Source organism: Alexandromys fortis, unplaced genomic scaffold (genome assembly GCF_014885135.2).
Source record: "Alexandromys fortis isolate MF-2015 unplaced genomic scaffold, M_Fortis_MF-2015_v1.1 scaffold_6, whole genome shotgun sequence".
Taxonomy (NCBI): Eukaryota; Metazoa; Chordata; class Mammalia; order Rodentia; family Cricetidae; genus Alexandromys; species Alexandromys fortis.
This window is the reverse complement of record NW_026067902.1, coordinates 25,803,186-25,828,936: the sequence shown is the minus strand read 5'-3', so window position 1 is coordinate 25,828,936 and position 25,751 is coordinate 25,803,186. Positions and strand designations below refer to the sequence as shown.

At 43.1% G+C, this 25,751-nt stretch overlaps 1 protein-coding gene across 14 annotated transcripts in view; it reads right to left on the bottom strand.

Annotated features, from left to right (window-relative positions):
• The window catches only part of Ryr3 (ryanodine receptor 3), a 528,284-nt gene that overhangs the window by 147,621 nt on the left and 354,912 nt on the right, over positions 1-25,751 (bottom strand). For all 14 annotated transcript variants that reach the window (XR_007590437.1, XR_007590438.1, XR_007590440.1 and 11 more), the window contains exons 39-42: positions 9,832-10,105; positions 8,435-8,549; positions 6,648-6,777; positions 5,379-5,482 (exon numbers count right to left, since the gene is read on the bottom strand). Coding sequence is in view for 8 of the 14 variants with exons in the window: in XM_050134439.1 (XP_049990396.1) it covers positions 5,379-5,482; positions 6,648-6,777; positions 8,435-8,549; positions 9,832-10,105 (623 nt within the window). In the remaining 6 variants the exon portion in view is untranslated. The remainder of the gene's footprint in view (positions 1-5,378; positions 5,483-6,647; positions 6,778-8,434; positions 8,550-9,831; positions 10,106-25,751) is intronic.

The window sequence follows — 25,751 nt, the reverse complement described above, 5'->3', positions numbered from 1 at the left end:
TTTTTAATGCCCCTACCAAATAATTACATACTTTTTCTTATAATCTTATAATCGAGGGCTCAAGTGCAGCACAGCCCCCCCTTCTTTGGGGGTATATAATTTAGTAGATTTGGAACCAGAACCTCCAGTCCACATTTGCTCGCAAGTAATCAACAAGATTATGATCATGAGAATAAATTGTCAGTTTGTAGGTTTCCTCACCTCCAAAAAGAGGAATTTGACCAGTCTGTAAGTTGAATAGTGGCACATGCCTAGAATCTCAGCATTCTGGAGTGGGTCAAGGCACACAGAGAACCTGAAGGTAGCCTTGTGCTCCATGAGGTCTTGTTTTTTTTTTTTTTTTTTTTTTTTTTTTTTTTTTTTTTTTTTTTTTTTTTTTTTTTTATTATTTATATAGTTTTAGGTAAGGACAGTTTATTTGCAAGCATATAAGCGTGTGGAAAGTTACAAAGATACGAGAGCGCGCCTTGTGGGGCCAAGGTTGGCAATGCTCCCTTGACCTTGGTAATCCATGGTCTTTTTGTGGTACTTGGGTAGCCAGGGGTCCTGACTCGAGCTCTGGATCAACAACACCGTTTGATGCCAAAGGCCAAGATGCTAAGTTTGGGGTGGCCAAACAGAGGCAAGCTAAAAATTAAATTGGCAATGGTCTCTTTGCTTTTAGACTGCCAGACACGGCTCGTGAGATCTCAGGCTGTGAGTCACAGACTCCAGATTTTGCCCACGTTTTGCCAGAAACCAGGGACAGATACCAGCAAACCAGCTGCTGCTGAGGATTGAACTGCCACACTGCTTTTGACTTTGGTATTTTGTGGATATGTGGGGAAGAGGAGAATTTTGCTCACACACAAGAACAGAGGTCTGTGTGTGTGTGTGTGTGGTGTGTGAAGTGTATGTGTGTGTAGTGTGATGTGTGTGATGGAATGTGTGTGTGGTATGTGTGGTGTGTGTGGTGTGATGTGTGTGGTGTGTGTGGTGTATGTGTGTGATGTATGTGGTGTGTGTGTGGTGTGTGTGTGGTGTGTGTAGTGTGTGTGTGGTGTATGTGTGTGGTGTGATATGTGTGGTGTGTGTATAGGAGACAAGCGATGCTCCTTTATCACAAGCCTTTAGGACCTAGGGGAGTAACTTCTAATGTTTTTTTTCCCTCTGGTAATCTCATTTACTCTTCTTGCAGTTAGGAGAGCTGATGAAAGTTAACCCTAAGTCACATCTGATTTCTTTTAATGTCATTATAGCACCAGTTGTTGGATAAACTATTATTTGACAAGCTCAGTAAAAGATCCTTCTCCTACTGAAAAGGAGATTATTATGTAAAGTTAAAAAATGACAGGCTCAGACAGACAAATGCCACATGTTTTGTTGCATATGTGGGAGGTAGTTTTTAACTTATGTACATTTGTGTATTATGTGTGGTGTGGTATGTGTGTGTGTATGATGTGTGGCATGTGTCTGCATGTATGTGTGGTATGTGTGTATGTGCATGGCATATGTGGTATGTGTGTATGTGTGTGATGCGTCTGTGTGTGTTGTGTGGCATGTGCATATGTGCATAGTGTGTGTGTGATCTGTGCGGCGTGTCTCTGTGTGTGATGTATTTGTGTTTATGTAATGTGTCTGTGTGTGTGATGTGTGGCATGTGCATATGTGCATAGTGTGTGTGGTGTGTGTGATGTGTGTGGTGTGCCTGTGTGTGATGTATCTCTGTGTGTGTGGTATGTCTGTGTGTGTGATGTGGGTGTTTGGTGGCAGTGGTGCTGGTTGTGGTTGTGGTGGTGGTGGCGGCGTGTGGGTGTGATGTGTGGTATGTGTGTGCATGTATGTGTAGTATGTATGTGGTGTATGTGGTGTGTGTGATGTGTCTATGTGTGTGTTGTGTGGCATGTGCATATGTGCATGGTGTATGTGGTATGTGTGGTGTGTGTGGTGTGCCTGTGTGTGTGATGTATCTGTGTGTGTGATGTGGGTGTGTGGTGGTAGTGGTGCTGGTTGTGGTGGTGGTGTGTGTGGGTGTGATGTGTGGTGTGTGCATGTATGCGTGTGGTGTGTAGCATGTGGTATGTGTGTATGTGCACGGTGTATATGGTGTGTGTGTGATGTGTGTGGTATGTCTGTGTGTGTGATGTGTGTGTGTGGTGGTAGTGGTGCTGGTGGTTGTGTGTGTGGGTGTGTAGAGCACACAGGTATAAAGAGGCCTATGTGAGCGAAAGGAGAGAGCAGAGATAGAAGAAGAGGGAACAAGAGCAGAAGGTATTGGAATATATATGTAATGAATGCAGGATGGGTAACTATTTGGGAGGGGGAAGGAGATCAGCAAGAGGGGAACAGAAAAGAACAAACCTAATCACATGCATATACATGCACACGCATGTACAGATACACACACACAATAAAACACATTTCTTTAAATGGTAACAAATATTAATTAAAATAAAGATCCTTTTCCTGACTTTGGTTTTACCCTAGTGATATATTAGGGATTTAACTAGTCCCAACAGGAATGCTTACTGATTTGACAAAATGATTAAAATTCTACTTATATGCTGTCCTCTCTTAAAATATTATCAGTTAAAAATATCTCCTAGATGTTGCAAAATACCCTGAGGAACTAAATGAAATGAATGACTCAAATACACCTTCTGCTGAATTGTACCACCCCAGATTTATGCACTGAGACTCTAAGCTTCAGTGTATGAGAACATCATGGAGGAAAGACCCATGAAGAAGACACTAAGTAGAAAGGGGACTTCTTGGGTAGCGTCCTTGTCAAAGGAGGAAACAGCTGTGCAAAGATACAACACAAATACTTCTGCCAAAGACAGGCCCTGTAGGACACAGCAAGAAGGTAGCCATCTGTAAACCAAGGAGAGAAGCCTGGGGGGAAATTAAAGCTGATAATAGCTGGTCTTGGCTTTCCAGAATGGAGAACTGAGAAGATTAACTTCTGATATTTCAGTCATCCCGTCTGTGGACATGTATTACAGAGGTCCCGGAAGGTGTGCCCTAACACCCCAAAGTAAATGTACCCAGGTAGAAATAAGTGACCAGACACAGGCGTGTAGTCTGCCTGCTTCCCTGTAGGTCTCACTCATTATTCGTTAAACACATCTGACCCAACATCCTAACACAGAACTTCAGTTAATTATTGCTGGGAAATCATCATCTCATCCTATCAGCCCCGGACATGGTTCTGCACATTGGCCGACAATTCTCTGTCATGAGTGAGACAGCAGGGACTTCATGACTGGTACCATCGTCCACTTGTCTGTGTGCTTTCAGACAGATTGGGTATCGCTGCCAAGATAGCTCCATCATAACACACTAGTTCCCCCTTCTCTGCCTTCTCAACCAAAGTTCTTCGAGTCTTCTTATTCTATGTGGAAGGAACAAAGCAAAATGTATTTTTAAAGTAATTTCCCACCTCTGCCTCACAGATATATTTCCTAGGGTCTCCTCATCCTTCCTTGACTGTTCTTCCTGTTGTTTAGTTGTTGATTTTTTTCTGTGACTCCCTTAAGGGGCAGTGGTCCTCAGGGCCCTGACCCCTCCTAGCAAGGATCTCACCCACCCAGAGGGCTTCAGTCTCCCTTCATGATCTCTGTCTGCAGCTCAGAAAACCCTCCTGAGCTTTAAGTATGCAGCCAGCTCCCCAGCTGACATTTCCATCTGGGAACCTCAAGACACCTCTGTGCTACCCCCTGACCTTAGAGGAGCATCTAATCATTTGGCATCAGAAAGTGACATTGTTACTTGCAGAGTATATGCTCGAGGGCTATACAATTGAGTCACAAACATGCAAAACAAAGTTTCATCATATCGTTAAGTTTCTGAAGTGGTGTGTTAGGTTGCTTTCACACCCCTCCTTGGCTGCATGTGACCTTTAGGGTGTAGGTTGGGCATGCCTGCAAGTGAACCAAAGCAATATTTGATTAATGGTTGCTATCTGTCTTCCCTAGGTCTTCTGGACCCAAACACCCCTCACACCTGCCTTGTCAATATTAATCGAAGTCAGCACCCACTTGTGCCTGGATTACCGAAGACCACTCTTAGCAATTCTTCTCACCCCAGCCCTTGTTTCTATTCCAGTCAGTTTCCTTACTGATTGCAACCTTCAAGACCACACAACATATCATGTTGCTCCCCCGCTGGGGGCCTTTGCAGTTTCTGTTACTCGTGGTTCTCCAGTGAGGTACTGTAATATAATTGGAACAAGCAGGGGCTCTTGAGTCACTTACCGTGTGGCACTGAGGACATGACCTAATCCCATTTCCTTGCCCATAACTTCTGAGCAATAATAGTAATAGTAATAATAATTATAATAACAATAATACAATGACTTCTTCTGAGGGTCACATGAGTTAACTTGTGGGACGCACTCAGAGTGCGACCTGGCAAACAGTGATCTTGTATGAACATGAACTTCTATTATTAATAAAGTCCAATTTCTGGCCACACCCATCACCTTTCTCACCAAGCTTGCACACATTTGATGCTTCTGCCATGTTTGGCTTTCTGACTGTTTTAGACAGGGCATTCCTGGCTGAGCCCCAAACGCTCCATGTTTTCCTAACAGTGCAGTTGACAGCTTCTGATCATCCCTCAGTAGCTGCTTTCTCTGAGCTCATGCTCTTAAACCCACTCACAGAGGAGTGCCGGTGGCCTTTGACTTCTTCCACTCCTTGCTCACCCATTTGCTCTTCTCCACACGTACAACTCAGATTGTTAATCTTACCAGTTGTCGTCCACTCAAGTCAATACTTTCATGAGTGGCATGCTGGAAAATCTTCCAACTGAATACTTACCAAAGTCCCACCATGGCCCACTATGAACATTTTCTTTCCTATAAACTTGGAACATTCCACTTACTAATTATTAATACAGCACCCCCAGGGAAGATGAGTACAGAAACTCGGTATCAAGGGTGGAGAACTTTCTAGAGTGGTGATTCTAAGTCACAGAGCACTGTAATTTTTTTAACTGTAGATAGTCACTATTAGGGACTGGATTCACGATCCCAGTAGGGGGCAGCAGTGTGCATGTGGCCAGCACATTGATTTTGCAACCTCCTGTTAGAACTATTTCATACATGGACTCATGAATTACAGGGATTCAAGTGATGCCCACGCAGAACAGTGACATGGGGCCTTCACATCTGAAGAACACAAATGCCCATACTCTCATGTCCAAGAAGCTGATTATTCTTGGTCATACGTGACCCTTGGGGCCTATGGTGGTATACCAGGCACTCATATTACACCACACTTTCACCAATATAAAATGGACCTGAATGGAAACCTAGGTGTTGGTTTGTTTTTTCTCTGTGTGGCTGCAACAGAGTTACGAGAAAAATAAGATGTTGTCTCCCAAGAACCAGTTACCTTTTCAAGATCTGGTTCTTCCAAGCCCAGTGCTAACTCGTTGTTGTCCATCACCGAGGAGGCTGCCACGTCCAGTGGGGTGGACCCCCTCATTGATGGGGAAGCTGAGGATGGAGCAAAAGAAGCGGAGCATTAAGGCCAGCTAGGTCAGATTTTAGAGTGCAGTGCATGGATGTGGACAGGAGAGGGCAGCAAATACATTGAAACCTGGCCGACGCTGCACAGAGACATGGGGCTCAGCTTTACAAAAGCCTTGTTTGCTGTCCTTCCTTCTCCTGCTCATCACTGTTGGGAACACTAACTAAAACAGAATCACCCTACAAAATGGGTTGTGGCCACATAGTTTCAAGTACCCTCCTAACACAAAACTTCTTGGCATCTCCATTTTGTGATCACTCCAAAGGCTCAGGGGCCTCCTTCATTGGGCCCAAAGGACTTGGAAAATTCTGGGGCTAACACTTGGGGTTTAAAAACAGCGTCAAACAGCACAAGTCCATATAGTTAAATTAGAGTACCAATGCTGTCTCTGATACATATTTTTGATTTACAATTATGAAAAACTTCAAGCGACATTTTACAAAAAACCCAAAAGTAACAACGAAAAACAAAAATGCAAAAACAAAAATAACAACAACAACAAAGCTAATAGCCTGAGGTTGTATTTGATAAACAAAAGGAAAGTGAGATTTCACATCTCCAGTGTATGTTTGTGTAAACTCATTTGGTTTATGTCCAGCATGGGGAGCCAGGCAGAAACGTGAGCTGCATTTCTCGCAGCGGTGCTAAACTGCTGTCTCTCCATTTCCATTCTCCCTAGCTGCTCTTGGCCAGGCTGCTATGCAGCTAAGGGCAGACTTTGCTGGTTGGCTGGTGGGCCAGGAGGGAATCCTGCAGCCAACTTGCCAGGAAAGGATTGGATCCATGACCTTGGTCTTAAGCGCTCTGCTCACTGATGAGCTGAGTGGGCTGTGAGAGAATTTGTCCTTGGAGTAATCCTCCATTCCAGGCAGCATCTCACAAACTATGGGCCACTGCACCCGAGAGAGGAGACTGACTAGGCCCCACAGGCAGTTGGTAGAACATCTATAGGGAAAGTGGAGCCCACAGACATGCTTTCACACACTTGTTTGTGGGACAGGCTGGTCTTGTTTCGCACTTACAAGCATCATCACATACAGGCTGATTCTTTGCCTTTTCTCCTAAGGAGTCAGGAGGGAGAGTGGACCGCCTAGGTCCAAAGCTGGAAGTGATACCGTGTGCCACACATACCTAGGCCCACACTGCTGTTCTCCAGCAGGTAGCTTAGATGCTCAAACATGGCCTTCTGATTTTGCCGGCTAATTCGACAGAAATAGCAAAGGAAGCGACAGCAGCTAGCAACCATTTTGGGGAAGGCAATCTGTGGGCAGAAGCAGGAAGTATTAGAGAGAAGAATCTATCATGAGGCCTTCGTGACCAGTTGGGGCTTTAAAGGAGGCTTAGGTTGAAGTCTCACAAGCTATGAATTGTTTGGAACATGAACTTTTTCCTTACACCTCTTCTGCCTAAGATGTTTCTAGGAAGGACAGAATGCCTAAGAATCTTGCTATAGTCCCCAAGACCTGTCCTTCTAAGGAAAACATTTATCAGTCATTACCCGCCTCCTTACACGTCCCACAAAACTGCACCACCACATGGCCACTGCTTCTGGGTGGAGTGAGTAGAACGTGGGACAGTAACATCAGAAACAGGGCTGGGGATCACAGAAACACAGTGCCCAGCAGTCCATCAAAATGCAGGTCCTCTGGGCCAAGGGTGGGCCCCACAGTTAAAGCCTGAAAGGCGCCGGGTGATGGTGGCGCATGCCTTTAATCCGAGCACTCGGGAGGCAGAGGCAGGCGGGTCTCTGTGAGTTCGAGGCCAGCCTGGTTTACAGAGCTAGTTCCAGGACAGGCTCCAAAGTTGATATTTCCTGTTTCTGTGACCCCCAAGTAATGTGGCCTCAGTCACTGCTCTTCTACTGGTGCCCAAGGCACTTGTCATCACACACATACGAGTTAGCATGGAGGTGCAATCATTCATCACTTGATTTGCTTGCCTTCCCTGCTTAACAGAGGGATTAGTGTATCTGTGGCAAGCTATAGCTTATTCTGGATCTTACAATGCTCAATGAACAATGTCGGAATCCTAGAAAGATCTTAGCTTCCTCCCTTTAGAATCACGGGAGGAGCTCTAAGAAATAGTTCTCAAGTCTGCAGTCATTGTGGCATCCAGATGTGCTGAGGGTTCTGTGGAGAGATTTAACTTTTCCAAGATGATGGATTGTGACCTGGAAGTATGAGTCGAATAAACCCTTTTCTCCCCTAAGTTGCACTTGGCCAGTGTTTTTATCACTGCAACAGAATAAAATGAGAACACCACTTACTCCTGGGATTGTGGCACTCTAGAAATTGTGGCGTTTGAAACCACACTCCACATTTTGCCTTCAGAAGTCACGCAGTCTAGATGAGTTGGTGGATAAAATGCTTCCTGCACTGGTGTGAGGACTCAAGTTCTGATCCCTGTCACCCACATAAGCAAAGTGGGAATAAGCCCACCAATAATCCCACCATTCAGGGGGCAGAGAGAGGGGATCCCCAGAACAAGCTGCTTAGGTAGGCGATTTGAATTTGTGACATCTGAGTTCAGGGAAAGACCCTGTCTCCATAAATAAAATGGGGGAGCAATCTAGGAAGAGAGTTTATGTCGACTTCAGGCCTCCATGTGTATATGCATAATTGTGCATACACGCCTACACACGTGCATCCACATGTATGTGAGCATTCTCATGTATATGCATGTATACTACATATATACACACATGCAAAAGCAACAAAAAGAAACCATTCATTCTAAGTAAGATCTCCTGAAAACTGGAATAAATTCCAAGTTGCACCCTATGCCAGAAGCAATGGTCCCCTTCTTGGATCCTTTTGGCTCTGTAAAAATCTTTTCTCCCAGGGGAAAAACTGAGGCAATAGATACCCAAGCGAGTACTCCTGCCCTGAGAGTCAAGTTCTTGATAAGTATGGCATTACCTGTGATTTCTCTGTACCCAACACGTTCACCATCACCTCCATCACCGTCTCATGCATGCCAAGGACTCTCATTAGGTTGGGGTGCTGGTAAAAGACCTTGTTGTTCATTATGTCCCTAACAGAAAAACAGGAGGGAGAAAGAATTCAGCACCTGTTGCTCTTCTGCTCTGAAAATCCAGGGATGAGAACACACAAACACAATTTGGGTCGAGGAATATTAAAATGATAGGCTGAGAAAAATAATAAGAAGGCACTAGGTCACAAAATGCATATGGATTCTTTTAGCTGACATCAAAAAGAAGCACAAAATATTTCTAAGTGCCTTTTCTTTTTTAAATGTTTATTTCTAATAATATTTAAACAATTCTCCCTTTAATTTTTTTGCTTATAATAAATTCTAAGACCGTCTAAATCACCGGATTTTTCTTTCTCTGTGTACCCCGGAACTTCTTTTCTTTCTATGTGCTGTGCTTCTTTGTACTCAGTTTCTTAATGACAGAACTACACGTTTTTCTTATACCATAGGTTTGTGGATACCATTCTGTCTTCAGAAAGCAATGGCACGAACACGCAACAACATCACACCTTCACATTACTTCACACAATGTCACACGACGATGCTTAGGCAAATAGAAGTCTGGAGATGCAACAGTTGCCTGAAACTTGGCTGGAGGGGGAGGGCCTATTTCTGCAGCTCATTTCCGTCGTATAAAAGTCTCTTCATTTCTATTACAATATTCATCTTTGCAAGTGAATTTGGGGAATGCATGCATGCACATACCCTTTCTTTCATGAGAAGCATGCAAACCACTTTCCTGGTCCTTAGTGATGCTTCTGTAGTTTGCTAGCCCAAGGATGGGGAGGAATGTTGCTTTTGAGTTTAATCATGTGACACTGTGGGCTGACCACTGAACCTCACTGGCACTTCTTTTCTCCTCTATGTTCTGCACTGAAAGGAAATTCCCCTGGCACCAAGGTTGCCGGGAACTGTCTTGTCTCCACAGTTCGTGAGGCAGATCCATGAGCTACTGTCATAGCTCAAGGCATCTCAAAGAACAAACAAAATCAATCTACGTTTTAGAACTGGGAAAAAGGGGCCAGTTGGGAATATCCCAGACGCCTCTGAAGATGCCCAGCCAGAGGCTCCAGTGATCAAATGGTTTCTCTCTCAGGTTAAGCACACTGCCCTCTCCTCCAGACTTGTTTTCATGACCCCATGTAGGCTATTTTCGTAGGAGTCTCTAAGAATCCTGTTCATTTCTTTTAGTAATGCTCTTTCACCCTGCACAGCAGGCAGTCTGGCGTCTCCTGTCACAGAGGTAGCTCATGCAACAAGGATGTACTGCCACAAGGAGAGAGAAATCTCTAGAAAACTGCACTTGCTGTGAGTGACCTACCCCAGCCCGTTGATCATGAGAAGCTCCTCTTCCTTGCCCATCCTGACACTGAGGAGGGACCGAATCTGGCCCAGGGCAGCCAGCAGGTTGATGGTGTCGCTCACGGAGGCCTGGCTGATGGTGTAGGTCTTCCGCAAGGCCTGTAGTAACTCCCCGATGCTGTCATACTGTCTCCGGAGGAGGTTGAACATAATCCTCACCAACTCTGCATCCTGGATTTGGTTCTCCTGGGCCCAGCGGATCATTGTCTGGGAGACTAGTTCCTTCAGTGTTGCTGGAGGGAGAATAGGAGAAGCCACTAACCATGGGTGCTCAGAGCAGACAAAGTTAGGTGGTACAGAAATTCTCCTCAACTCTCAGACATATCAATAGCTTGTTCAGGCTAAAATCTTTCTTATTTTAAGGTTGAGTCATGGCATATATAAAAGTAGAATATATCATCAAGACATAATGCCACCTATACCACAGTAAAATAGCACAATTATATTCTGAAAAATGCAGTTATTTGATTGATGTTTGGATTCATACTGAAAATTGAATAACAAATAAGACTTTGTCTGTGCCTTCAGGGAGCTCATAAGCCAGTTCTGTACATTTTTACTTTGTGATAAAATTTTATTGTTATTGCATAATATAATGCAATAAATGCTACAACGGAGGTACTTACAAGTGCCACGAGACAGGCTGCAGAGCAGCTGTTCTGGGTGAGCCAAGGTGTGAGGGTAAAGCACTGGCCCAGGCTTCTTTAGAACAAAGCAAATGAAACATTGGTACTTACCATCGTAACTACTGTCTCTAAATATATTAGAGATAATCCATGGCAGGGACTGAGCAACAATTCAAGAACAATAAAAGCTAACAATTCAAGAAAAACAAAACTACCTCCATAAGCTCGGAGAGAAAGAAACCACGATGGTGTTGAATTTGGGATTTATTGGGGTTCATAGCCAGGTCCACAAGTACAGAGGAAATCAGCTAAAATGAGACCAGCTGAGAGCCTTGTGGTGGATGGACCACATGGCTCCGATAACTGCTGACTAGCTTCGCTTTGGGAAGAAACTAAGAGGCACAGGCTGATCTAAGTTCAGGAGGTGAAAGGAGACATGCCGGGACAGCTGGGGAGGCAATTTTCACCCCTTCATTGCCTACACCGTTTCAGAAGATTCCACAACAGTGGAGAGAAATACTGATTAAAAACCGTAGTTGTGTCCAGATCTCACACCGGCATCACACTCCTGGAGGGTATGGGTTGTACCAGATCCTTCATTCAGGCCAGGTGGTAAAACTAGAGCTAAGAGGACAACTAAAGACGTTCAATCCACCTGTGAAAGGATTAGGAAGGCACTCAGATGGATGCCTTCTGTACTCTGTCATTTCCAATGGTTAAGTGTTCTACTCCACATTACTATACATAGCAGATGTCGGTTCCACATACACTCTTGGCTCTACTGTAGGCTATAAAAATAGAACTTAGTCACCAAAGCTCTAAAGGATCTACATGTAAAGGATTAATTTAGCTTGCTGCTGTGTCTATCAACCCTGTGGGTGTTTCAGGTTCAGGCAGGAGACATAAGTTGAAATAATTAAAAAAAAAAAAAGGATACACAGGCTAGAGAGAAGCACAGTTAAAAGATCTTGCTGACCCTACACCCAAGGCTCAGGAAATATCAGGGGAGAGGTAGTGGAAAGATCCTAAGAGCCAGAAGTTCAGGATGACCACTACTAGATACGGTCCCCTAGGCATGACAGGGAAAATAGAACTATGAAATATCCACAAGCATAATCACAACAGCAGCTGACGTGCCAACGACAAGGGAAATTCCACATGCTCCTATCCTTAGATGAAGAGCTTTGGGTAGTCAGTATCTGCAGGAAGATGGAGGATTAGTTTTCTCCAGAAATGAGTTCCTGCATAGGATATCCAACCTCAAGTGGTCATATACATGTATCGATAAGCAAGAAGTGCATATGAGTGGCACTTAAGAGAGGGGGTAGTTTCTCTCTCTCTCTCTCTCTCTCTCTCTCTCTCTCTCTCTCTGTGTGTGTGTGTATAAAATAATAATTAAAGAAGAGACCATGAATTTGAAAGAGAGGGGCTAGGAAAAATTTGAGGTGAGAGAAAAAGTGAGTGATGTAGATAAGTATTCATGTATGAAGCTCTCAAAAACTTAAAAAGTCTTGCTTAGTAGGGACTTAGCAGTAATATCTGTTAGCATCTGTACCGCCTGGGGGGAGGATAAACTAGTATTAATGGGCTGCGTTGGGCTTTTCTCAACAAACTATTTCCCTGTTGAATATTGGCAAAGTGATTCTATCAGCCCTGAACCTCCCCCCGGCATCCCCAAATGTCACAGACTATTACTAAGGCTGTTAGTTACTCTGTAACCCAAAGGGAAGAGCCTGTTGCTGAAGATGCAACTACTTATGTCATCAAACGTGGGAAAATCAAGCTGTAATCTAAAGAGAATGTTCATTCCTATTGACTGGCATTCATGGCAACGGAACGTACTTACACACTACCAGAGGAGGAAAGTCATCATCAGTACCACTAAGATACAAACCTGAGACCTACAAGACTGCAGGATATCCTGGTGCAATAGTGACATGATGATATGTGAATGGTCACCTTTTAGATGGACTTACGGGCCACTCTATGAGAGCCCAAGAACCTTAGATTAGATAGGTCATGGGCCTAGAGGAATACCTGCCACTATAATTCTGCTAAAGGAATGTTGCAACGAAATGGCTCCTAATGACATCGCTATACCCACAGATCAGTGCCTTGCTCAGCCCTCATCAGAGAAGGCTCTTCCTGCAGTAGATGTAATGAAAGGGATCCACAACTGGGAGATGCACAGAGTGTGAGAGACTTTGGAGCACCCAGTCTTAAATGGACCATTTTCTTTTTAATTAACTGCCCCACTCAAGGCTCAGGGACCTATGTGGAAGAGAAGCCAGAAATGCTGTAAGAGCCAGAGGTGACAGATGACTCAAAGAAAACAGCATCTTCCAGACACAACAGGGCTGATGTACATATAACAGCACTCATGAGACCTGCACAGGTTCCAACCAGATACAACCCCAGCACTGAGAAAGCGAAGTGGATGCAAAATCCCACCCATAGCCAAGGAGCTTCCTGCAATTAAAGGCTGGAAAGGGAAAGTCAGGTTTCTTCAAGGGAATGCTACTGGAAATACCACCCCCATTCCAGGACAGGCCCCATACTGAGAGTAGTCGGTCAAGAAAAAAAAACAGAATTCATGCCTTTTTTGTGTTTGTTTTTTTTTTTTTTTGTTGTGTTACTTTTTTGTCTTACTGATTTTCTTTGGTTTCGTTCAATTGTCTATTTTAGTTTTCTTTTTTTCTGTTTTGCTTTTTGTTGTTTTCCTCTGTTTGAGAGGTGGGTAGGGAGGTGGGGAGGATCTGGAAGGAGTTAAGGGAGGGAAAAGAACATGAAAGAAATATATTGTATAAAACATTTTTAAAAATTAAAATTGAAAAAGAAACGTTTCCCAGGTGTATCTATTCTTATTTCTTCTAGTTAAGATAGTAAGAACAAAGGAAATATGCAAAACTGCAGAAACTCTTGCACCTGATACCAGTTGTATAAGCGCACACTCTGGTATGAAGTTCTCACCGTACATGGCCAGATCCTCCACAGAAATAACACACAGCATCACAGTCCCTGCCACACAGGAGAAGCCATGATCAGGTGGAATCATCAGCTCAAGGCTACTTCATTTGCAATAGGAAATTTGCAGTCATGAAACCAAATAAATGTTAGCATTTCCTTAACCTGGCTTTGTCTCTTTGAGTTGTTGGTCAGGGAGTCCAAGAGACTTCCCAAACTGTATAGGCTATATATAGGACAGAACACACATAACACATACACACACACAAGCACACACACACACCCCACACACATACACCCCCCACCCCCCACAATACACCCCCTACTCCACACACATATACACCCCACATGCATACACCCCCCACATACCACACACACACACACACACACACAGAGAGAGAGAGAGAGAGAGAGAGAGAGAGAGAGAGAGAGAGAGAGAGAGAGGTCATTGTCCTTGGTTCCTTCCCAGAACTTGAAGGTAGACACTAATGGTGAAGATACCACATACTTTGGACATGGGACCTGGAGGAACGGAGCTCATGCTGCCTTGGAAGCCTCCTTCCTGAAAACCAGTTCTCCTATTACTAGAAGGTGCTGTGCAAACTGCCAAAGGAGACAAACAAGCAATAGTCCTACTTAGCTATAAAGCCTGTGATCCACAACAATGAACGCGACAAGATATCCCACAGGGTGCAATAATGGCACTTATATTTTAGGGGTAACCAAGAGCCACGTAATTGGACTGCAGACCCACACAACAGAAAGGAATTCATTCTCGGTACTATCAGCAAAACCAATTACTCATTGCTGGTAAGGTCATGGTCCCTAGAGGAAAACCCACTACTGCCACTTTCTTAAACAGTATAATATCCAAATATATCCTAAATGTTTATCTTTATTCCTACAGATAAATGTTGCTCATTCCCTTCATCAGAGAAAATTATTCTTGTAGCAGATGGATACTATCACAAAAGTCACAACTGGTTAAGATGCCGAGAATTCTGTGGGTGCCAACCCTAAATGATACATCTATAGTACAACCTCTGTATCTAGGTCCCAGGAATATAACAGAAGAGGGAGCAGAAAGGTTGGAAGAGTCAGAGTACAATAACATCTTCTGTTAAGCAGTGCCTTTTCTATATGACATGAATGCTGCACCCATGAACTCTCAACAGCATAGTTGCCTAAACAAGACCTGAATGATGACAATATCAGTCAACATGCCAACATGAACAAGGAAGGCTCATGGAGCTCCACCCTAGATGAAGCATACAGGTAATTACTGGCTATGGAGAGAGGGAGATTAAGTTTTCTCTAGGGACAAGTCCTCTGATAGGATCTCCAATCCTCAAGTAGTCAGCCCTAGACACATGTACATATAAGAAACACTAAATGGACACAGCAGGTTGTATTGAGAAATACACATGTATGCATAAATAACAATAACAATAATAATAATGAGGAGAGCATGAAGTTGGGAGGGAGTATGGGGTACAGGAAAGTTTGAGGGGGCAAGGGAGATGTATAAATATGAATATATTACTTATGTATAAAAATTACCAAAAATAATAAAAATCTATATTCAAAAGAAATATGCTTTCTTTACTGTGTTAGATCTTCTGTATATCTGAACATATGAAAATTAGAATAATCAGTGTATAAACAATGCTGGGAACATACTTATGAACATTAACTATTAATACTATAAATAATGGTAGTTGTGAAAGTTTACAGATTAGGGGCTCCGAACTGTTTAGGCAGTTGGGAAGGTCATAACACTTCAAAGATATTATTTGCTGTTTTAATTATATATACAATGGCTCTGATGGTAGAGAAGAAACGATAGTCGAAAGTGCTAGCTTATGAAAACAGAGACGGCAGCAAGACTTAACCATATTCCTTATCACCTGCCTGGGCAAACAGTCAATTTTACATGGGAATGTCTTGAATGAAGAACCAAGAATCTTATCAATAAAACTTCCAAGATGACCATTTAACCCTGGAGACATAATGGTGATAAGCACAAAGCTGTACATCAGCAGCCAATGTTTTTTTTTTTTTCTTGAGGAAAAATATTTGCATGTGATTGAGTTACCAGTTAAACTAGCCTCTTGTCTGCTGGAATACCTTTTAAGTAAGAAGAAAAACAACTTGTGGCTAATCGGTCTTGGAAAATATAATTTCTTCAAAAAGAAATAATAAGTTTTTCACTTTTAAATGCTAGTATTTACTGCAAATAAGGAAATTTGAATTTCAGATAAAAACCAGAATTCTGGCAAACGTTTATCTGCACTGTGAGCTTTGACAGATTCTCAACACTTAAAGATCCCCTGATTAAATTACTGATATTAGCAAATGTGATTTGAAAATATTTTATAATGAACTGTGTCAACAGCTGATAACTCTGTATTGCTCAAGGAAATAATGATTTCCATAAAACAATTCATGTAACTACAAAAAAATATTAGCAGTCCCAACCAACGATCTATGATGGCCTTATTTCAGCTGAGGTATGATATGTTTTGGTTTTATTTACCCCATCCTCTAACTATTTTTAGATCTATGGACCCCATTCTTACCTACAAAACCTTGAGTTCTCTCTCTCTCTCTTTAAAACCCATGAAGTCCAATTTATGCTGCCCCTATATTCTTAGACGTATGGCTTTCCTCTGGATTGTGGTCATCAACCGGGGGATACCCTCTTAAAAAAATTGGCTCCCCCTTTATGGTAGCTGTCAATTATGGAATAAAGCATAAAATCAAGTTATTTGAATTTCCATATATATCAAGTAACTTTTGAGAATCTACTATTCAGTCACTAGGAAAGACTCTACACAAGTACACCAATAAGCTATAGAAGTATTAGTCCTCTCCCAGTTATATTTATATTTGAGGCCATTTTCTCTACTTTATGTCATATGTGAACCCAGCTGCCTTTCAGATAATAAATTTATAAAAAAGCACATTATTTCTTTAGCTATTTTCAAAAGAAAATTTAACTATTTTTATAGAAATATGTTCTTAAATATGTAGCTGTATATTATAATTATTGTAGATGAATTAGTAATATTACAAAATATTGTAGCTTTAATTTTTAAGTAAGTAAACACTGATAGATGTATACAGCCTAGGTTAGAGCTGTAAGACTCTATGTAATAATTAGGAACCTACAGAATCCCCAAGACCAAATACTTTGACACCCATTGCTGGGTGGACAGGGTCTATTATGAAACAAAGGTTCTCCCTAGAAAGTAAAGCTTTCTCTCCAGCTTGGGTGAAGCCCACTCCACCAGGCTGCGTGATTCTGATTAGTGAGTAGAGCCCTTCACCAGCCAGCTACAGTGAAGGATGTTCCACTGCTCGCTTCTGGGTGGATTAGCGATAAGTGCATGAAAGTGGGACTCCTCGCACTGAGAAACAGAGTGAGGATTAAAGGATGACTATTTTGAAAATCGAATCCTAAAAGTGAAGGGCCCTACAGTGCTGCTTGCTAACTCAAAGGGTCCTGAAAGTTTTTGCCTTCACAGGGCTAAGTTTGGGTGTTAAGACCAGTCATCTTCAGTGAAGGAGGGCTGTGCCTATGTTATGCAGTAGCTGCATGACTTTATTTGGCTGGTCCTGTAGCCCTCATGGGACACATAAGGAATGGGCAGGCTGCAGGTGGGATGGGGGAACTTAATTCTTCAGGGTATCTTCATCAGTTGCAGATGGTCTCAGCAGTCATAGAGGCCATGGCATGAGCTGCAGGAGTTTCACTGTAGTGAGCATTCAGGAGCCAGGGTATATGTCATGTTTCTGACTGTCCTCAGCTACAAACCAAGTTGCCTCCTGTGTGTCACTTCTAAATTAGCTTCATAATCAAATGTTCTTTTTTTTATTTGCAATACTATATTTATTATGGACCTTAACCATTAGTTTTTTGTTTATTATTCTTTTTTTAAGATTTTTTCCTTTTTTCTTTTATTTATTTATTTTTTTATTTATTAAAGATTTCTGTCTCTTCCCCACCGCCGCCTGACCTTTCCCTCCCCCTCCTCCAATCAAGTCACCCTCCCTCGTCAGCCCAAATGTTCTTTTATGGGGATTTGCTAGGTGTCGAAGATTGAGTTCAGTGCCTCCATGAAACAATTTCAAGACACTATTATTGCTCATAGGACCTTAGCTGAAGAAATTCAATAATACATGCAAGGAATTTGGGCATATTGCCAAATCAGTTTCTAAACATTTATGTTTACACACCCATAAACCTGGACTGCTCTACCTTGGTCAGAGAAGCTTTCTTTTTCCGTGGCCAGTAGCGAATGCAGAGATTAGTAACTGTTAAAAGTGCTAAAAAGGAGAGACTAAGTGCTCAGCCCTAACTGGGATATTTTTGTTGACTACTCCGCCACTGCACCGTGGTTTGGGAAATGTCGTGGGAGGGGGCAGGAAAAGGGGAGAGCTGGAGGATGAGGAAGAGTGCAGTGAAATGCTGTCTTCAAGACATGACCGGACTATCACTATCAGGAACGCACACAGCTGCGGTTGTTTGCACTAAATGCAAGCATCAAGCCTCAGTTCTGGCGTAGATAGGGGAGGTATATATACTCCAGGCTCCGCTCTTAATGAGGACTCACTACCAGTTGTTTGCTGCCGGAGAAGGGAGAATCATTCTTTTCTGCCCGTGTTCCCACTGGTAATTTTCCTGTGCTCCAGTGGGTGGCCCTAAGCCCATGGACCTAAAGACAGCACTCATCCTACTTTGTGAGCTATCTAAAAGAACAAAACAAAACAAAGAACAACAACCTCCCCCCCCCCAAAAAAAATACCATAAAAGAAAGGAAAAAAGAGAGGGGAGTTACAGAGAGATGTCTCAATGGTTGGGAGCACTTGCTGCTCATGTGTCAGACCTGAGCTCAGCTCTTAGCACCCAGGTTGGGTGGCTCAGAGCCACCTGTAACTCCAGATTTAGGGGTATCTGACTCCCCTGGCACCTGTTAGCACTGGCACTTAGGTGTATATACCGACACAAAGATATACACATTTGCAAAATTAAAAATAAATCTCTAGAAAAAAAGAAATGAAGTTAGTAGGGAGACACGGTGGGGATATGCAGGGGAGTAGGAAGAAGGAGATATGCTTTTTTATTTCATTGTATATGTGAGTGGAATTGTCAGGCATTAAAAACAATTTAATAAGTAAAATAAAATAAAAATAAAGTCTTCATCAGAACTGCTTAGACTCCAGATTTCCATTACTTCAAGAGGATGCTGCCAAGTGCATCCAGTGATTCATCTCATGGAACTTTTAGAAAACAATAATACTTATTCCAAGAACAGGATGGAGGAACAAGGGAAGATATGTTACTAAGCCTCTGTTTTGTGACGAGCAGAACAAAGCAAACTGACAAATAAAACATTGAGCTAAGTGAATTGTGTACTGATTTCCCTGATGAGATTATTAATATTCTAATTCACTCAATTTTTGTAATTAGTGTAATGCCGATAGGCAATTTTCTCAAATCTATGACTTACACGCCACCTTTAAAATGACTATTCAAGCTAACGCAGAACGGCAATATGCTGAATGTACTGTATTGCTTAGAAAGACTGGATTGCTAGGGGACATCTTAGAAGACGATGGCTTCTTCACCTCCAGACTTTTGGACTAGTCATATATTCTGCATAAAACCAAGAGTAGAGTGCCTTCCCATTAGAGCTTGACTTGGTGTATCCAGTTGGGAGTGTCAGATTCAGCTGTGTACTGCCCCCACCTGTTATTTTATAACCTGCTTCTTTGATTTCAGAACTCTAAGCCATTCACATGTGACCCTAGTCACCTGCCATAGCCACAAGTAGTCAGATGACCAGCTTCCAGTGCCAGCGACCACAGAAGAAGGGTCATTTGCTCTCACAGTGCATGTTTGATGCTAAGGCCTCAGGAGTTTGGACCGTTCAAATCTTTCTCAGGATGTATCTTTTCCTTTCTCTCTAAATTTAGGTAACGAGTCAAATGCTATTCACTTGATGCACTACATGCTTATTACCAAAGGGAAGATGTTGGCCACTGGCAAAGCAAATGCCACACCTGTGCTGCTAAAAGTCTGTGGGTATTCTTAAATCTGGGTCAACTTTTTGGAAGGAAAACAATTCCAATCACATTGAGGAAAAGAAATAAACAAAACTGCACTGTACTTAGGTTAAACTCAGAAAATGATTTATAATGTTCACAGTACAATGGAAAAAGAAAATTATGTGCATTTAAACGATGCGCACCTATTTTAAAATTCCAGGGGATTGTAGGCCAGTGTGTGGCATGCTGTAGACAATCTGGATGTGTGAACAGGTGTGGATAATTTCCAAGCATAAGATGCCTGTTTGTATTCTAAAGAAAGGCTGCGGATTTGGTTGGGTGAGGAAGTGGGGGAGAAACTGGGAGGAGCTGGGAAGTGGGGAGGAAACCATAATCAAAATATAGTGTATGAAAAAAATCTATTTTCAATTAAAAAAGCAAAAAGATAGGAGCTGGTAATTTACTATTGCAGCATTTGACAGCAGCCTCTGTAGGTCCCCATATTGAGGGGCTGTGGTAGTGATGGTGGTACTGATGGTATTTGGAACTCTGTTTTCTTCTTTCCTACTGTTCCTAGATTGAACAATGGATCCCCAAGTGTGAAAAGATGTCCATATCCAAATTTGTAGTTTTATTACCTTACACATCGAAAGGGACTCTGCAGATGTGACTAAGAGGAGGATTTTGAGCCAAGGAAATTATTATTGTGGTTGGCTTGGGGGTTCTTTGAGAGAAGAGGCAGGGGTCCTAGAGGAGCCATTCACTACCCAAAGAATGCAGTGGTCCTCTAGATGATGGAAAAAGCAAGAAATGACCCTCCAAGAATGCAATCCTGCTCAGTCACTTTAGTCTTGTAACCTCTGAAACTAAGATAAGTTCGTGCTGGCTGTAGTGCTGGCAGGCTTAGGGTAGCTTGCTGCAGAAGGAACCAGCAAGCTTGTTCACTGTGACCGAATCTAGGTCTTGGGTGGAGGACATTTTTAAAACTCCTTTTTGAGGCTAAGAGTCTGTCAGGTTGTTGATAAAGCCGAGGTTTCTATCGAACTGGCCTAGAGTTTAAGGCCAAGCTAGAACTATCATTATGCACAGAGAATACCCATTGTAGAGCTGTTGTGGATTGATGGGTAACACACAGAGATCATATACGGTGCTCACTAGGTCTTTCATGCAGCCTGCTCTGCCTCTACCTCTGAACATCAAGAGCTATTAGAACCCACATCACCACTGAGACCAACCACTGAGTGGGTGGCAATGCTGTCATTGATAGACACACCCTACACACCAGCATGCAGAACTCACCCGACTCTTCTGTCTTAGCAGCATTCCTGCTCTGTGCAGGGTCCTTCTCTACCTTTGTGCCATATTCCTCAAGGACCCATCTTTATTTCAACATAGGCTCTATTAACTTGACTTAGCCAGAATCATCACTGGTGAATCATGGATAGGCTTATAACTAACTTTTCCAATCAATCAAAGGTGATCTCAGGACCCTTTATTAGAACATCATGAGAAGTTATTCTGCTCATCCTTTAGAGTAGGTAAGGAGTGGATTTAAGGTCCAGACTGTATCTGGCAGCTAGTCTAAAAACAACACTGGCATTAGGGGATTGAGGAAAGAGTGAGCACAGCTACTGGATCAATCCATCACAGCAGCTGGCTCCATCTCTAGTTCCAGAGGTCTGTCAGTGTGGCCCCTCTCTGGCTGCTTCCTCAAACTGGGTTTTCTGCTTCTTGTTTGCCAAAAGCATTGCCATGATAAATATGGAAAGGAAGTTCATATGGCCTATGCTTTTTTTTTTCACTCAGTGCAAAAGCCAAGGTGTATGTGAACTTCTAGGTGTCAGAACATTAAACTCGGCACTATTTCATCAAATCCTTCTTTGTTATTTTCCTTTTACATACAAAGAAAACAGTCCCACACAGAGACCAAGAACTTATCTAACATTATGGTTGGCAAATGGTGGTGCCCCAGGCTGCTAGAATCTGTTCCTTATACTTTATCATCTCAAGTTGCTAACTTTCATGACACTCAGAAAATAGTTATTATTAGTAACTTAAACTCATATTATGCCTACTGTCTAGACACTCTCTTAATAAGTCATGAAATAGATTCAGATGTAAAATCCTAAAACCCATAAAGCTTTAGTTCTTTTCCTGACACTTAGTCAGATTGCTTTCTCACAGCCTCGATTTCTTTACCAATAAAAGAAAATCACCCTATAAAATTCCTCTTGAAGATTGCAGCACAGTAACAAGAGCACTGGGCAGGGCCTGCTGTGTGTCTTCAGACAAGTCATCCACCTTTCTGTGCCTTTGTCTGCTTCTGAGAGTATATGTCTATGTGGCTTGCTGTGCTCTTGAAGAAGCGACACCAACTTATTCAAGCAGTAACTGAAAGCCTGTGGCTTCATTGGCCTAAATTTGGAAGCATCAAGAATTTTACTACCACTTTTAGTGTCCAATTTCAGTGTTATTTAGCTTGCTTTCCCTGCAAATAAAACCCGAGATTGAAGAAATAAAACAAAATCTCAGAATTCTAGCAGTTCCTGGTGGCAGGAAGTGGCCATTATCAGTGCACACCACTGACCACCTACATGGAGGACATGAGCCGTGGGAACTCTCTGGACTTTGGGATGACTGTCCTGACTGCTGGAGGAGAGGAAACTGTCTGTCAGAGGTAGCATGGCGCAGCCACACACTCTCCACTCAGCTTCCCAGGTTTCCTGGGGAAAGGACTGGAGTCTTCTGTGCTCTCTGCCCTGGGGTTTCTTCAAGCCAAAATTACAACATAGTCAAGGATTTACTGCTTAGCGATGGGGAAGGCCTGGGAAAGTAAAGTCCATGGGTTTCAAGGGCTTGACTCTAGAAATATTCATCAGGCCAATTTATCTGTGCTTCCGCAATGTTTCTCTGACCCAGGATCTACAGTTGGAACCAGTTTACCTTATTTAATGAGAGCACGGTGCTGTGGGCTATCACTGAAAATGACATTTCAAGGTGGTCTGAAATGAAAGAAAAGCCTGCGAAGACACTGGGCATTGTTCTTGGGGTAACAAGCAAACTGATATGCTTAATGTGTGTTACTGGGCCACAGGGAGAGCTGGGCCACGTGATTCTGGGACATCAGGCTTGTTTTTGTTCATGCTGGCTTCCCTAGCCTAGCAGTAGGGTGAGAGTTTCAGCTTCTTCCTAGCAGGCACCCTTCTCATTGCAATGACAATAGCCATGGTTTCTCTAGCATTTCCTGTGTGTTCAGCAATGTGCTAAGGACTACGCCTGAATTAGCATTCAATCCTCCTCACCACACAAGAACAGCAAAGACAGATGTGGCAGCGACCACATTTCCCCATCCTCGTGACCCTCACTAGCTTAGTCCTCAACTTTACTTTTTGTTTAAGTAAAGAACCATTTCATTCTAATGAATGGAAGTGGGTTCTTATAAATAGCTGGTCTGCTAAGGCTTCCAAGGCAGTGAGAGCTAAGAATGGGACATGGAGATTTTGGACTGTTACAACAAGCTGTGGACCCCACAAAACTGTTCGAGTCACAATGGCCTGGCTGCCTGTGTGCAGTCATCTGACTGCTGTATACGTCTGCTAAATCTGTCTCTAAGTTTTCTTCCTCTGTTTTCTTGTGAGTGTATGTGTGTTTGTGTACATGTATGAATTCATGTGTGGGGTACATATGGGTGTGTACATGTGCATAAGAATGCCTGTTGAAGCCAGAAGCTAACTCTGGGTGTTCTCCACCTTTTCTGAGACAGGGTCTCTTACTGGCCTGGGACTACTCAAGCGGGATAGGATGGCTAGATAGTGTCAGAGCCCTACCTGTCTCTGCCCCGCCGAGAGAATAAGCACACATCACCACACCAACGTCTCCCCAAGGGCTCCAGGGATCAAATTTGAGTCTTTGGCCTCAACATGGTTTTCTACCTTGGTTAGAGCCTCATCCATACGCGTCTGGGTGGAAACAAGCGTGCTCACCCTACCCTGCTTTCCTCACACCTTGGGTACTTCTTCCGTATCAAAGGCAGCACTACAAGCCACCAGTGAAACTGCCTACCAGCGTTCCAGCCAGATACTGCTCTCTAGCTCCCTGGGGTCTCATCTATCATAAGGAGATAATTAGCCTGTTGTTTTTGAAATCAGTCATCTGGCCTCATAATCACGTTCTCAAAATGTACAGGCGATTACATGACTGATGATTATGTGACAGAAAAGAGCACGGGAGGGACAGAGAGCGTTTGCTGATCTGACTGGGGGAAGGGAAATGTGGCCCTGTGAAAGAGAACGGTCCTAGGAGGTTCCGGTATTTGAAGGCCTGGTCCGTAGTTGGTGGAACTGTGTAGGGAAAGATGAGGTGTGGCCTTGTTGGAAAAGGTGAGCCACTAGGAGTGGGTTTTGAGGTTACAAAAGCCCACACCAAACCCAGTCTCGCTCTCTCTGTGGATCAGCACGTAAACCTTCAGCTGCAGCTCCAGCGCCATGTCTGTCTGCTGCCATGATCCCCCTCCATGACAACAGTGAACCCATGCTCTAAACTGTCAGCAAGCCCCCAATTAAATGCTTTCTTTTAAAGCTGCCTTGGTCATGGTATCTCTTCACAGCAATAGAGCGGTGACTAACATGGGGAAACACCTGAGATGACGATGAAGCTGAGACAGAATGACAGAGGACTGGGAACCTGAACCTATCATCTTTACTCAGGTCTAAATACTTGATTGAGTAAAATGGGGGGGAGGAAGTCACTGCGTTTGGTTGCTTGTTGTAAGGAAAAAGTCAAGAGAGGTGACATGAAGCACCCAGAACAGTGCCAGGCACAAAGGACTCACTCAGTATATGCTACAGTTTCTATCTCCAGGACTTTCTTCTTGAGCCCCCAAACACATAATCAGCCATTACTTATTTATGCCCCAGAGTTTTGTGTCTGTGACTGTAAAGCACCTGACAGGGAGCCAATACAGGGTTGCGACCCCGAGTTCTTCTCATATCTGGGTTTCTCTGGTTCTCTTTTTGCCATCCCCAGTCTCTTTCAAGGACTACTGTGATCATTCAGGTTCCGCTCCAAAGTGACCTATTTCCTGATCCAAGTTTAGCTCACCAGCATCTTTAATCCCATCTGTAACCAGCGTTTTCCTTTTCCCTTCAACGTATTTGTACATTCCATGTTTGTACACGGCCTGTTGATATCACTTGAGACATGGTACTGTCTGCCCCACTTCAAGTTGCTTCACCCGGAGCATTTCTGTTTCCATGGCTCCAATGTCTCCCTGCAGCAGGGATGAGTGAAATCCTTGACATTTTCTGAAACAAATTTCACTGGTGCCCGGAACGGTGCCTGAAATATGGTAGGTAATCACCAACTATTCTAGGGGCCAAAACCAATCAATGTTAAACACTGTGCCAGATACACTTTAAAACACTTTGCATTTGCTAAATAACTTAGCTTTTATAGTGACCCAGTGAGGTAGGTAGTTGATCTGTCCTCATTTTACAGACAAGAAAGCGGAGGCACAAAGTCGCCACGTGTTCAACCTTACAGAACTGAGGCAGAACTAGACTTTAAGACCAGGCTGCCTAACTCCAGAGCCCTGTACAGCATAACCACCTCACTACTGCTGCGCAAACTATGGAGTTAGTTTTAGGAAACTTTCACAGTCACTGTTTACTGGAGATATGATACTTCTATGTAATTATTACATATAGGAATATCAATATGAAGATCAATGCCACCCCTGTGTGGTTTGGATAATTTGTCTCTACTTCAGTTTCTTTAACTATAAAATAGGAATGAGACTGTACACTGTATATTGCTATTGAGAGAAGCAATAGACACAGGGTAAAGTGAGTGCCACATGCCTGCTGAACCCTCCAGCTCTGCAATTCCAGGACCAAGCTTTATACAGCAAATGAGAACGCTGTACTGATGAACTCGGTTTTGTTAGCAATCCTTTGAGGCACAGTGTTCAATCACTTTACACCCCCACCACATCCCATTCTGCCCCCTGTAGAATCCAGCCACCCTAACCTGCTGCCCTGCCTGGACTCAGCCCAAACTTTTCTGTCTTTTGGCATTTTTTTTAGCAGCATTTCCAACAAAATGCTTTTCTTTCCTATTTTATCTACCCATTCACACTCTTTCAACACTTCCAAGCCCTCCTCTGGCCATGGAGTGTGTTTTTGTCTGTAGTTTAATATCACAACCCAACCTCATTACTAGAAGAGTTATCTATCCACCC